Below are 12,293 nucleotides of genomic sequence, written 5' to 3'. Positions count from 1 at the left end.
GCATTTCAAAAGGCAGGATCGCAAAAATAAGGAAGTTATAATCATGCCCACCTAGAACTGCCAAAGCAGTCATTTTGACTGCCTTTCACATTTTTTAAATTTGGAAATCGCCATTTATTATTTTTTTTACCCCATTTTCTCCAATTCCTAATGAGTCCAGACATTATAAATAAAGTGCCAGACTGGATTCCTTCCAAAGCACTGCATTTAAAAAAAAACAAAAAAGCACTTGATTCTCTTCGTCACCCTGGACTACACCTCAAACTGCTACAATCAGGGATTGGTGGAAAAGTGTCTGGCTGCTTTTAAATCAAAGAGAAAGCTCTCAGAGCGCACCACCATTAAAAACATTGGCAGCATTTAAATCAAAGAGAAAGCTCTCAGAGCACTCTGCACCATTAAAAACACTGGCTGCATTTAATCAAAGAGAAAGCTCTCAGAGCACACTGCACAATTAAAAACAGTGGCTGCATTTAATCAAAGAGAAAGCTCTCAGAGCACTCTGCACCATTAAAAACACTGGCTGCATTTAATCCTCCTACAACATTATTACTCAAGCTGTTTGATAGCATAATTCAGCCAATCCTGGTCTCTGGGAGTGAAGTCTGGGGTACAACCATGAGTGCAGATTACTCAAAGTGGGATAAAACCCCCGAAGAAACACACCTTCTGTTCTGTAAAGAGATCCTGCACACACACAGAGAATCCCCCAACAACGACTGCAGAGCAGAGCTGGGGAGAGTCCCTCTGCTAATCCCCATACAGAAAAGAAGAACTCCATTCAGAAAGCAGCTCAAACTCCCTCCACTTCCCAGCACTGGAATCAGTCTCAGGCAGTGCACTTAAACCATCTTTACTCTCCTCCAGAACTGCCATTAATATCCAGGAGAGCCCTGGCACTGAGCCCACCAGACATGCGGCACTGAAAAAAAACACTAGGCTCTGCCCTGGTAGAAAATTTCATGTCTGTTGTTTTGTGTTAATACATTGCATCTTTGGAAATACTTGAACTTGTCATGCCAATAAAGTATCTGAACTTGAGGAAGGGGGGAGCGTGACAGAGGAGAGGAGAGAGTGAGAGAGGGTGAGAGAGAGAGGAGAAGAGAGTGTGAGAGAAGAGAGGAGATGAGAGAAGTGGGGAGAGGTTGAGAGGAAAGTATAAGGAGAGAGAAAGTGTAAGCTGTGAGAGCGAAAGAGAGAGTGCAATACACTGTTCTTCACAGTGATAAAGTGATGAGAGACGGGGGGGGTAATAGACAGCCCTCAGAGAAGTGAGGGAGGGACAGACAGACAGACAGACAGACAGACAGACAGACAGACAGACAGACAGACAGACAGACTCGCACACACTCACCTGCTCTGAGCAGGATGACCTGGTCGTCCAGCGGCAGCTCTGAGAAGTGAGGGATCCTCTTGGCCCACTCCACCAGGGTGAAGAGCTGCTTGTCAGCAGCCTGGCAGATATTAGTGACGGGGTCATTGGGCTGAGAGAGAGAAAGAGAGTTAATACAGCCAGAGAGAGAGAGAGAAAGAGAGAGAGAGAGAGAGAGAGAGAGAGAGAGAGGAGGTGAGGGTTACACAGTCCAAGAGAGAGGGTTTGCCACGCTGCCTGTGTCAGTGTTACTCAGAGTTTGCAGTGTGTGTGTCAGTGTTACTCGGAGTTTGCAGTGTGTGTGTCAGTGTTACTCAGAGTTTGCAGTGTGTCAGTGTTACTCAGAGTTTGCCGTGTGTGTCAGTGTTACTCAGAGTTTGCAGTGTGTGTGTCAGTGTTACTCGGAGTTTGCAGTGTGTGTGTCAGTGTTACTCAGAGTTTGCAGTGTGTCAGTGTTACTCAGAGTTTGCCGTGTGTGTATCAGTGTTACTCAGAGTTTGCAGTGTGTGTATCAGTGTTACTCAGAGTTTGCCGTGTGTGTCAGTGTTACTCAGAGTTTGCCGTGTGTGTCAGTGTTACTCAGAGTTTGCCGTGTGTGTGTCAGTGTTACTCAGAGTTTGCAGTGTGTGTGTCAGTGTTACTCAGAGTTTGCCGTGTGTGTCAGTGTTACTCAGAGTTTGCCGTGTGTGTGTCAGTGTTACTCAGAGTTTGCAGTGTGTGTGTCAGTGTTACTCAGAGTTTGCCGTGTGTGTGTCAGTGTTACTCAGAGTTTGCAGTGTGTGTGTCAGTGTTACTCAGAGTTTGCAGTGTGTGTGTCAGTGTTACTCAGAGTTTGCCGTGTGTGTGTCAGTGTTACTCAGAGTTTGCCGTGTGTGTGTCAGTGTTACTCGGAGTTTGCAGTGTGTGTGTCAGTGTTACTCAGAGTTTGCAGTGTGTCAGTGTTACTCAGAGTTTGCCGTGTGTGTATCAGTGTTACTCAGAGTTTGCAGTGTGTGTATCAGTGTTACTCAGAGTTTGCAGTGTGTGTGTCAGTGTTACTCAGAGTTTGCCGTGTGTGTGTCAGTGTTACTCAGAGTTTGCAGTGTGTCAGTGTTACTCAGAGTTTGCCGTGTGTGTATCAGTGTTACTCAGAGTTTGCAGTGTGTGTATCAGTGTTACTCAGAGTTTGCCGTGTGTGTCAGTGTTACTCAGAGTTTGCCGTGTGTGTGTCAGTGTTACTCAGAGTTTGCCGTGTATGTGTCAGTGTTACTCAGAGTTTGCCGTGTGTGTGTCAGTGTTACTCAGAGTTTGCTGTGTGTGTGTCAGTGTTACTCAGAGTTTGCCGTGTGTGTGTCAGTGTTACTGAGAGTTTGCCGTGTGTGTGTCAGTGTTACTCAGAGTTTGCCGTGTGTGTGTCAGTGTTACTCAGAGTTTGCAGTGTGTGTGTCAGTGTTACTCGGAGTTTGCAGTGTGTGTGTCAGTGTTACTCAGTTTGCAGTGTGTGTGTCAGTGTTACTCGGAGTTTGCAGTGTGTCAGTGTTACTCAGAGTTTGCCGTGTGTGTATCAGTGTTACTCAGTTTGCCGTGTGTGTGTCAGTGTTACTCAGAGTTTGCAGTGTGTGTGTCAGTGTTACTCAGAGTTTGCCGTGTGTGTGTCAGTGTTACTCAGTTTGCGTGTGTGTGTCAGTGTTACTCAGAGTTTGCAGTGTGTGTGTCAGTGTTACTCAGAGTTTGCCGTGTGTGTGTCAGTGTTACTCGGAGTTTGCAGTGTGTGTGTCAGTGTTACTCACAAGGTTTGCATTGTGTGTGTGTCAGTGACACACACACGGCAAACTCTGAGTAACACTGACACACACACGGCAAACTCTGAGTAACAGTGTTACTCAGAGTTTGCCGTGTGTGTCAGTGTTACTCACAGAGTTTGCCGTGTGTGTGTCAGTGTTACTCAGAGTTTGCCGTGTGTGTCAGTGTTACTCACCGTGTGTGTGTGTGTGTGTGTCAGTGTTACTCAGAGTTTGCCGTGTGTGTGTGTGTCAGTGTTACTCAGAGTTTGCCGTGTGTGTGTGTGTGTGTGTCAGTGTTACTCAGAGTTTGCCGTGTGTGTGTGTGTGTGTCAGTGTTACTCAGAGTTTGCCGTGTGTGTGTTTGTGTGTGTCAGTGTTACTCAGAGTTTGCCGTGTGTGTGTGTGTCAGTGTTACTCAGTTTGCCGTGTGTGTGTGTGTGTGTCAGTGTTACTCAGAGTTTGCCGTGTGTGTGTGTCAGTGTTACTCAGAGTTTGCCGTGTGTGTGTCAGTGTTAGTGTTACTCAGTTTGCCGTGTGTGTGTGTGTGTGTCAGTGTTACTCAGTTTGCCGTGTGTGTGTGTGTGTGTGTCAGTGTTACTCACAGAGTTTGCCGTGCTGGCTGTGCCGTCGGCGTGCAGCTCTGTTTTCTGCTCCACGGCCATCTCTGCATCCAGGATCTTCTCCACCGGCATCTCCTCGTTCACTCCGCTGGTGGACTCCACCTCGCCCTCCTTCTCCTTATTGCGCTGCCTCTCCTCCTGCACAGCTGCACACAGAGACAGAGACATACAGTGACAGAGACAGACAGGGACAACACCTAGTTAGTGCAGTGTCACACATACCTACCCCACTCGCTCACACACACACGTACAGTGCCTATAGAAAGTCTACACCCCCTTTAACTTTTTTTCACATTTTGTTGTGTCAGTGCATGAGTTTCATGCATTTGAATGAGGATTTTTTCCACTTATCTACACACCATACGCCACACTGTTAAGGGGAAAAAAGTTTTTATTGAGAAAAAAATTATATATTAAATACAAAACTGAAAGATCATAATTGAATAAGTCTCCACCCACCTGAGTTAATACTTGGTGGAAGCACCTTTGGCAGCAATTACAGCTGTGAGTCTGTTGGGATAGGTCTCTACCAACGTTGCACAACTAGATTTGGCAATATTTGACCATTCTTCTTTACAAAACTGTTCAAGCGCTGTCAAGTTCCTTGGGGAGCGTTGATGAACAGCAATCTTCAAGTCATGCCACAAATTTTCGATTGGATTTAGGTCGGCGCTCGGACTGGGCCACTCAAGGACATTTACCTTTTAGTTCCTTAGCCACTCCAGTGTAGCTTTGGCTGTGTGCTTTGGGTCGTGGTCATGCTGAACGGTGAACTTCCATCCCAGTTTCAGCTTTCTTGCAGAGGGCAGCAGGTTTTCCTCAAGGACTTCTCTATACTTTGCTCCATTCATTTTCCCTTCTATCTTGACAAGTGCCCCAGTCCCTGCCGATGAGAAACATCCCCATAACATGATGCTGCCACCACCACGCTTCACAGTAGGGATGGTGTTCTTTGGGTGATGCGCTGTGTTGGGTTTGCGCCAAACATAACGCTTTGCATTTAGGCCAAAAGGTTCCATTTTAGTTTCGTCAGACCACAAAACTTTTTGCCACATGGCTACAGAATCTCCTGAGTGTTTTTCTGCATACTTCAAACAGGATTCAAGGTGGGCTTTCTTGAGTAATGGCTTCCTCCTTGCCACCCTACCATAAAGTCCAGATTTGTGGAGTGCTTGGGATATTGTTGTCACATGCACACTTTGACCAGTCTTGGCCATAAAAGCCTGTAGCTCTTGCAAAATTGCCATTGGCCTCTTGGTAGCCTCTCTGATCAGTCTCCTTCTTGCTCGGTCATCCAGTTTGGAGGGATGGCCTGATCTAGGCAGGGTCTTGGTGGTGCCATACACCTTCCACTTCTTAATAATCATCTTGAACGTGCTCCAGGGGATATTCAAGGCCTTTGATATTATTTATACACATCCCCTGATTTGTGCCTTTCAACAACTTTGTCCCGGAGTTCTTTTGAAAGCACCTTGGTGCTCATGGTTGAGTCTTTGCTTTGAAATGCACTACCCAGCTGAGGGAACCTACAGGAACTGCTGAGTTTATCCTGAAATCATGTGACTCACTACAATTTAACACAGGTGGAGGCCACTTAACTTGGTGTGTGATTTTGAAGGTGATTGGTTACACTTGAGCTAATTTAGGATTGCTATTACAAGGGGGGTGGACACTTATCCAACCAAGCTATTTCAGTTTTTATTTTTAATTATTTTCTACACATTTCTAGAATGTTTTTTTTCACTTGGAAGTTGTGGGGTAGGATGTGTAGATAAATGATAAAAAGACTTTCTATAGGCACTGTATATCGTGTTTGTAAGGACTTTGCATAGACTCCCATATTAGTGCAGATTTCCTATTCTAAAGGAAAACAGAGGGGCCTGGGGGAGGGAGGGAGGATCAACAATAATGAAAACTTAGGGCAAAAATAAATGCTTTTAACGTTTGCTTTGTTCAAAATATCCCTTTAAACATTAACACAAGGACACGGCCCATGTTCTCAAAAGGTAGGTTTTGTCAGCTTTACCAGATTTGTGAGGGACGTTAACCCTGTAGCACTATAACTGTGACCTCGTACACACACTGAAACCACTCCAGACAAACCACTTCAACGCAATAGAATTACACCTCAAACTCAAGCAACCCTCCCCCACACACACACACACAGAACAGGGCAGCTTTACCAAAGTGTTTACCGTTTGAAAAGACTTTCTAGTGAGTTCTACTTGATAGTTAAAATGGTCTTCCATTGTAAAACTAATTATAAAAAAAAAAAAAATTCTAATACATTTTCACAACTTTAAACCATAATGTTATAACATAACAAAATATAAATAAACACTTGCTTTGAATTTTTACAGGTTTGCCCTCGGCTGAACACAGGTTTCTGCACGCACACACAAACGTTCAGAAACACACTCACTCTCTCACACACACAGCTTCCCCCCACACTCCCTTTTTCTGCTTACTGCGCTGTCGTTCATCTTGGACAACTAGAGGGGGAGACAGAGAGAAGGAGAAAGGGCATTAATACAGTCTTCTCTCACTCTCTCCATCATTAAACCACAGAGAGGGGAGAGAAAGAGAAAGGGCATTAATACAGTCTTCTCTCACTCTCTCCATCATTAAACCACAGAGAGGGGAGAGAAGGAGAAAGGGCATTAATACAGTCTTCCCTCACTCTCTCCATCATTAAACCACAGAGGGGAGAGAAAGAGAAAGGGCATTAATACAGTCTTCCCTCACTCTCTCCATCATTAAACCACAGAGGGGAGAGAAAGAGAAAGGGCATTAATACAGTCTTCTCTCACTCTCTCCATCATTAAACCACAGAGAGGGGAGAGAAGGAGAAAGGGCATTAATACAGGTCTTCTCTCACTCTCTCCATCATTAAACCACAGAGGGGAGAGAAAGAGGGGGTTGACATATAGCCTTCTCTCTCTCTCTCTCTCCATCATTAAAATACAGAGAGGGGAGAGAAAGAAAGGGTTAATATAATGCAAGCTTCTTTCTCTCTTGCTCTCTCTCTCTCCCCACTACCTAATCATTGCATTCGTTTCAGCACAGTCCCCTGTTCATAATACAAGGAAGGGGGGCGGGGTGGGGGCTGGGATCGGTTGACATTCTGGTTAAACTTAATCTGGTTTAGTACCACACATGTTTTAAAATGAACACACGTCTTTCAAAACTGCAAACAGACCTATATAGAGAATGTCGGGGGGTGGGGGATATTAGCTACAAATAAATAAGATTACAGTAATGCAAGACTTGGACTGACTCAAACTGCTCTGCAATGGGAGTCTTATTACCATCATTATTATTTTGAAAAATAAAGTAGCTTCAGATGTAATTTACTGTTTTCTGGTGTTCTGCAATCAACATGAATGGAGCAACACAACGACTGCAAACACTATGAAACAGCAAGAGGGCGGGGCGTCTGCGCTGGCAGAGTGAAGGATTCTGAGCAGTTTGATCCATTCCTGGTTTTACTATGAGTTTAAAAAGACACATCTGAGCTTGTTGCCTGTACACTGTGGCTTAAATCAGGCTTGTAGTAAATTCTGGAATGGGTGAAACTGCTGTGCAATAGGAGTGTCACTCCCAGCCCTGTGTCAGTGCTGCTGTGCAATAGGAGTGTCACTCCCAGCCCTGTGTCAGTGCTGCTGTGCAATAGGAGTGTCACTCCCAGCCCTGTGTCAGTGCTGCTGTGCAATAGGAGTGTCACTCCCAGCCCTGTGTCAGTGCTGCTGTGCAATAGGAGTGTCACTCCCAGCCCTGTGTCAGTGCTGCTGTGCAATAGGAGTGTCACTCCCAGCCCTGTGTCAGTGCTGCTGTGCAATAGGAGTGTCACTCCCAGCCCTGTGTAAGCCCTGCAGCCTCCCTCACCTTCCCTCTTCATGCCCATAGCCAGGCACTTCTGGTAGCGGCAGTACTGGCACCGGTTCCTCTGCCGCTTGTCCACCAGGCAGTCCTTGTTGTCTCTGCAGGTGTACGTGAGGTCCTTCCGCACTGTGCGCTTGAAGAAACCCTTACAGCCCTCGCAGCTGTACACCCCGTAGTGCTTACCTGGAGAGAGAGAGAGAGAGAACTGATCAGACAAACACAGTTAAGCTCTTAATGAAACTTTAAATGCATTCATTTGGAATGAGGGCTTGGAATATTCAGGGCCTATGCTCATCAGCATTTGGGCTGAAAAGCCTAAGTATCTCAAAGACGGACGTGGTTATTCTGCAGGAGACAGCCTGACTTTACAAACACACAGGGAAACAATCATATATTTATTTTTCGGACAGACCCTTCTGTATCACACCCAAAATATATCAATCAGAAATATCCACGACAGCGCGGTGAACAAGAATGGGCAAGAACTACCGCATCTCTGTCAAGATTTAGATCTGTACATCATTAACGGCAGGATCAGAGAGGACTCTGATTTCAACCCCCCCTGTCAGACCACAGCCAAATCACTGTGTTTATAAAAGGAACATAGCAGCCTAAAATCACACACACACAGCCCTGTAACAGGCACAGCCGTGTAACGGCACACACACACAGCCGTGTACCAGCACACACACAGAGCCCTGTACCAGCACACACACACACACAGCCCTGTACCAGCACACACACACACAGCCCTGTAACAGCACACACACAAAGCCCTGTAACAGCACACACACACACACACAGAGCCCTGTAACAGCACACACACACAGCCCTGTAACAGCACACACACAAAGCCCTGTAACAGCACACACACAGCCCTGTAACAGCACACACACAGAGCCCTGTAACAGCACACACACAGAGTCCTGTAACAGCACACACACACACACAGCCCTGTAACAGCACACACACAGAGCCCTGTAACAGCACACACACAGAGTCCTGTAACAGCACACACACACACACAGCCCTGTAACAGCACACACACAGAGCCCTGTAACAGCACACACACAGCCCTGTAACAGCACACACACACACAGCCCTGTAACAGCACACTCACACACAGCCCTGTAACAGCAGACTCACACACACAGAGCCCTGTACCAGCACACACACAGCCCTGTACCAGCACACACACAGCCCTGTAACAGCACACACACACAGCCCTGTAACGGCACACACACACACACAGAGCCCTGTAACAACACACACACAGCCCTGTAACAGCACACACACACACACACACACACACACACACACACACACACAGAGCCCTGTAACAACACACACACAGCCCTGTAACAGCACACACACAGCCCTGTAACAGCACACACACACACACAGCCCTGTAACGGCACACACACACACACACAGAGCCCTGTAACAACACACTCACACACACACAGCCCTGTAACGGCACACAGGCACAGTCGCGTAACGGCACACACACACAGCCGTGTAACGGCACACAGGCACAGCCGTGTACCAGCACACACACACACAGCCCTGTAACGGCACACACACACACACACAGAGCCCTGTACCAGCACACACACACACACAGCCCTGTACCAGCACACACACACACACACACACAGCCCTGTACCAGCACACACACACACACACACACACACACACACACACACACAGCCCTGTACCAGCACACACACACACAGCCCTGTACCAGCACACACACACACACACACACACACACACACACAGCCCTGTAACAGCACACTCACACACACAGCCCTGTAACAGCACACACACACACACACACATAGGCACAGCCGTGTAAGCTGCACAACCTCAAATACTCATGCAGATGGGCTCCAAACAGCACATAACTGTACAAATAAGCAATTGGCACTAATGAAATGGAAATTCTAATACATACATTTCAAAACACGCAGTATCAACCCACCAAACAGGAGTAAATCTGGCTGCAAAAGACCTAAATACTACATTTAGAGAAGCAGCTGATCAATCCAAATTAAAAACAGTAAATCTGAACAACCAAAAAAATAAACTCAAAGAAAAAGTTGTTTGATGCATTTTGAGCCATTCTGGACCATTTTCAGAATCAAATTTTAACTTGACTTTGTAGAAAAATGAAATTAAAAAATCAATTTCAACTTGTCATTTTACCAGACGGACCAACCTGCTAGTCACACACAAAGCTAGCTTACAAAAAGCTTTTTGAAATAGTACAAACGTTTTACATGTATGTCTAATTCAAATAATATTAAATTTATAAAACCTCAGTTGTACCAATTATATATTATATATATATATATATATATATATATATATACAGTGCCTTGCAAAAGTATTCAGACCCCTGACCAATTCTCTCATATTACTGAATTACAAATGGTACATTGAAATTTCGTTCTGTTTGATATTTTATTTTAAAACACTGAAACTCAAAATCAATTATTGTAAGGTGACATTGGTTTTATGTTGGGAAATATTTTTAAGAAAAGTAAAAAACTGAAATATCTTGCTTGCATACGTATTCAACCCCCACACATTAATATTTGATAGAGCCACCTTCCGCTGCAATAACAGCTTTAAGTCTTTTGGGGTAAGTATGTACCAGCTTTGCACACAGTGTCGGAGCGATTTTGGCCCATTCTTCTTGGCAGATTTGCTCCAGGTTGATCAGGTTGGTTGGACGACGCTTGTGGACCGCAATTTTCAAATAGTGCCACAGATTCTCAATAGGATTGAGATCAGGACTTTGACTGGGCCACTTAAGGACATTCACCTTTTTGTTCTTGAGCCACTCCAATGTTGCTTTGGCCTTGTGCTTGGGATCATTGTCCTGCTGAAAGGTGAATTTCCTCCCAAGCTTCAGTTTTTTAGTGGACTGAAGCAGGTTCTCTTGCAGTATTTCCCTGTATTTTGCTCCATCCATTCTTCCTTCAATTTTAACAAGATGCCCAGTCCCTGTGGATGAGAAGCATCCCCACAGCATGATGCTGCCACCACCATACTTCACTGTAGGGATTTCAGTTTTTTTTATTTTTCTTAAAAACATTTCCCAACATAAAACCAATGTCACCTTACAATAACTGATTTTGAGTTTCAGTGTTTTAAAATAAAATATCAAACAGAACGAAATGTCAATGTACCATTTGTAATTCAGTAATATGAGAGAATTGGTCAGGGGTCTGAATACTTTTGCAAGGCATTGTATATATAATTCCAGCGAGATACATAAATCATGGATTTTATTATTATTTTTACTTTTAAGTAACGGTAGGATTAACAGTGTTTTGTTGTTTCTGTTATTATACTTCGATTAGTAGGCTATGATATATATATATATATATAATATCTCTGTCTGTAATAGACAGATTCACAAACACGACTTCAGCCCCTGGTATAGTGGGGTTCTGTTGCCAGACTGACTTTTTTTTTTTATGTTTGTGGTGACAGTTGGCGTGTTTTACCGAGACCTTTTTTCCATTCCTGCCACACAAGATCGTCTTTTTCCAAACGATAGAGAAACACACTCCAGCTTCGTGCATCTTTCTACCCCGACTACGCAACACCCTGCCGGCGAGTCCTCTTCATCAAGACAAGTCCACCTCCACTTGTTCTGTACTTTCTCCCCCTTCATTTACAAACCCTCAGTGACAACTGCACTTTAAATTACAATAACAAAATGATCCCTCTAGTAAACACGAGTTCTTCTCTACTCTCTTGACGATGCCTGCAAACTCAAAGCACAGCCCACGTGATCTACCACCTATAGGTGCTGACTCCAGCAGCACCCACGAGCCACCACCCTTGTGATAAATGATTCTGAGATGTTAAAAACGCTGCCCTGAAACCATGCGTTTTAAAAAAGGTAGGCTACTGTTACATGGATACAGAGTGCGTTAAAGTAAAAATGTAAAGTACTACCGGTAATGTTTTATTTATTATTAAGGGTTTGAGTGCATATCTGTGTATTGTAATTTATACGCAAAAGTAAAAACGCTACATATACTTTCATTCAATGGATGGCACACCATGGTCGTTTTTGTGTGCGAGCTACAGATGAACAGCTCCATGTAAACAGAATATTTTAACAGTTCCTGATTGTGCGTTTGTTCAGTAACTTCTTCAGTGTGTTCGTTAAGTTTATTCAAAGTCTCAAGCTTACTTTGAGGCAGCACCGTCAGTCCATAATGAATGATGTGCCCAAATAAAGTTGCTTGCTGAAGTCGATCAGCCTGCATCCAGTTGTGTCACTTTAACACAAAGCAGACGCAGTCGCTGCTGCACCCGCTGTTGCAATGTAACTGCATGCACTGTCGCAGACAGGACACTTCATTTGTTTTTTTTAACCCCCACTGGTTAAAACAAAAGTCGGCGTCTATGCCAGTACCACTTAAACTTTGTGAATGAAAAAAGTTGTTCCAAAGATATTGTAGCGTCCCTCGCTGTTGTGTAAAGCAGGATATGGGGATGGTGTCAGTACAAATAATAACCGATTTATTATTTAAATTATAAAACCTGGACCAGGACCACGCCACATAAATCATAAAAGAAAATGAACAAACAAGCTGACATTCAGCCGTGTACATTCCGTCCAGTCATGTT

General features: G+C 44.6%; 1 protein-coding gene across 3 annotated transcripts in view; it reads right to left on the bottom strand.

Annotated features, from left to right (window-relative positions):
• LOC117966728 (retinoic acid receptor RXR-beta-A) overlaps positions 1-12,293 on the bottom strand; it is a 56,072-nt gene that overhangs the window by 11,719 nt on the left and 32,060 nt on the right. For 2 of the 3 annotated variants that reach the window (XM_059009367.1, XM_059009369.1), the window contains 4 exons: positions 7,641-7,820; positions 6,224-6,247; positions 3,738-3,901; positions 1,355-1,484 (listed from right to left, as the gene is read on the bottom strand). In XM_059009367.1, the coding sequence (XP_058865350.1) occupies positions 1,355-1,484; positions 3,738-3,901; positions 6,224-6,247; positions 7,641-7,820 (498 nt within the window). The remainder of the gene's footprint in view (positions 1-1,354; positions 1,485-3,737; positions 3,902-6,223; positions 6,248-7,640; positions 7,821-12,293) is intronic. The other variant, XM_059009368.1, reaches the window with a different exon arrangement.

Source organism: Acipenser ruthenus, chromosome 38, assembly GCF_902713425.1.
Source record: "Acipenser ruthenus chromosome 38, fAciRut3.2 maternal haplotype, whole genome shotgun sequence".
Lineage (NCBI taxonomy): Eukaryota > Metazoa > Chordata > Actinopteri > Acipenseriformes > Acipenseridae > Acipenser > Acipenser ruthenus.
The sequence above is the reverse complement of the archived record's forward strand: the minus strand, read 5'-3'. Positions and strand labels throughout refer to the sequence as shown.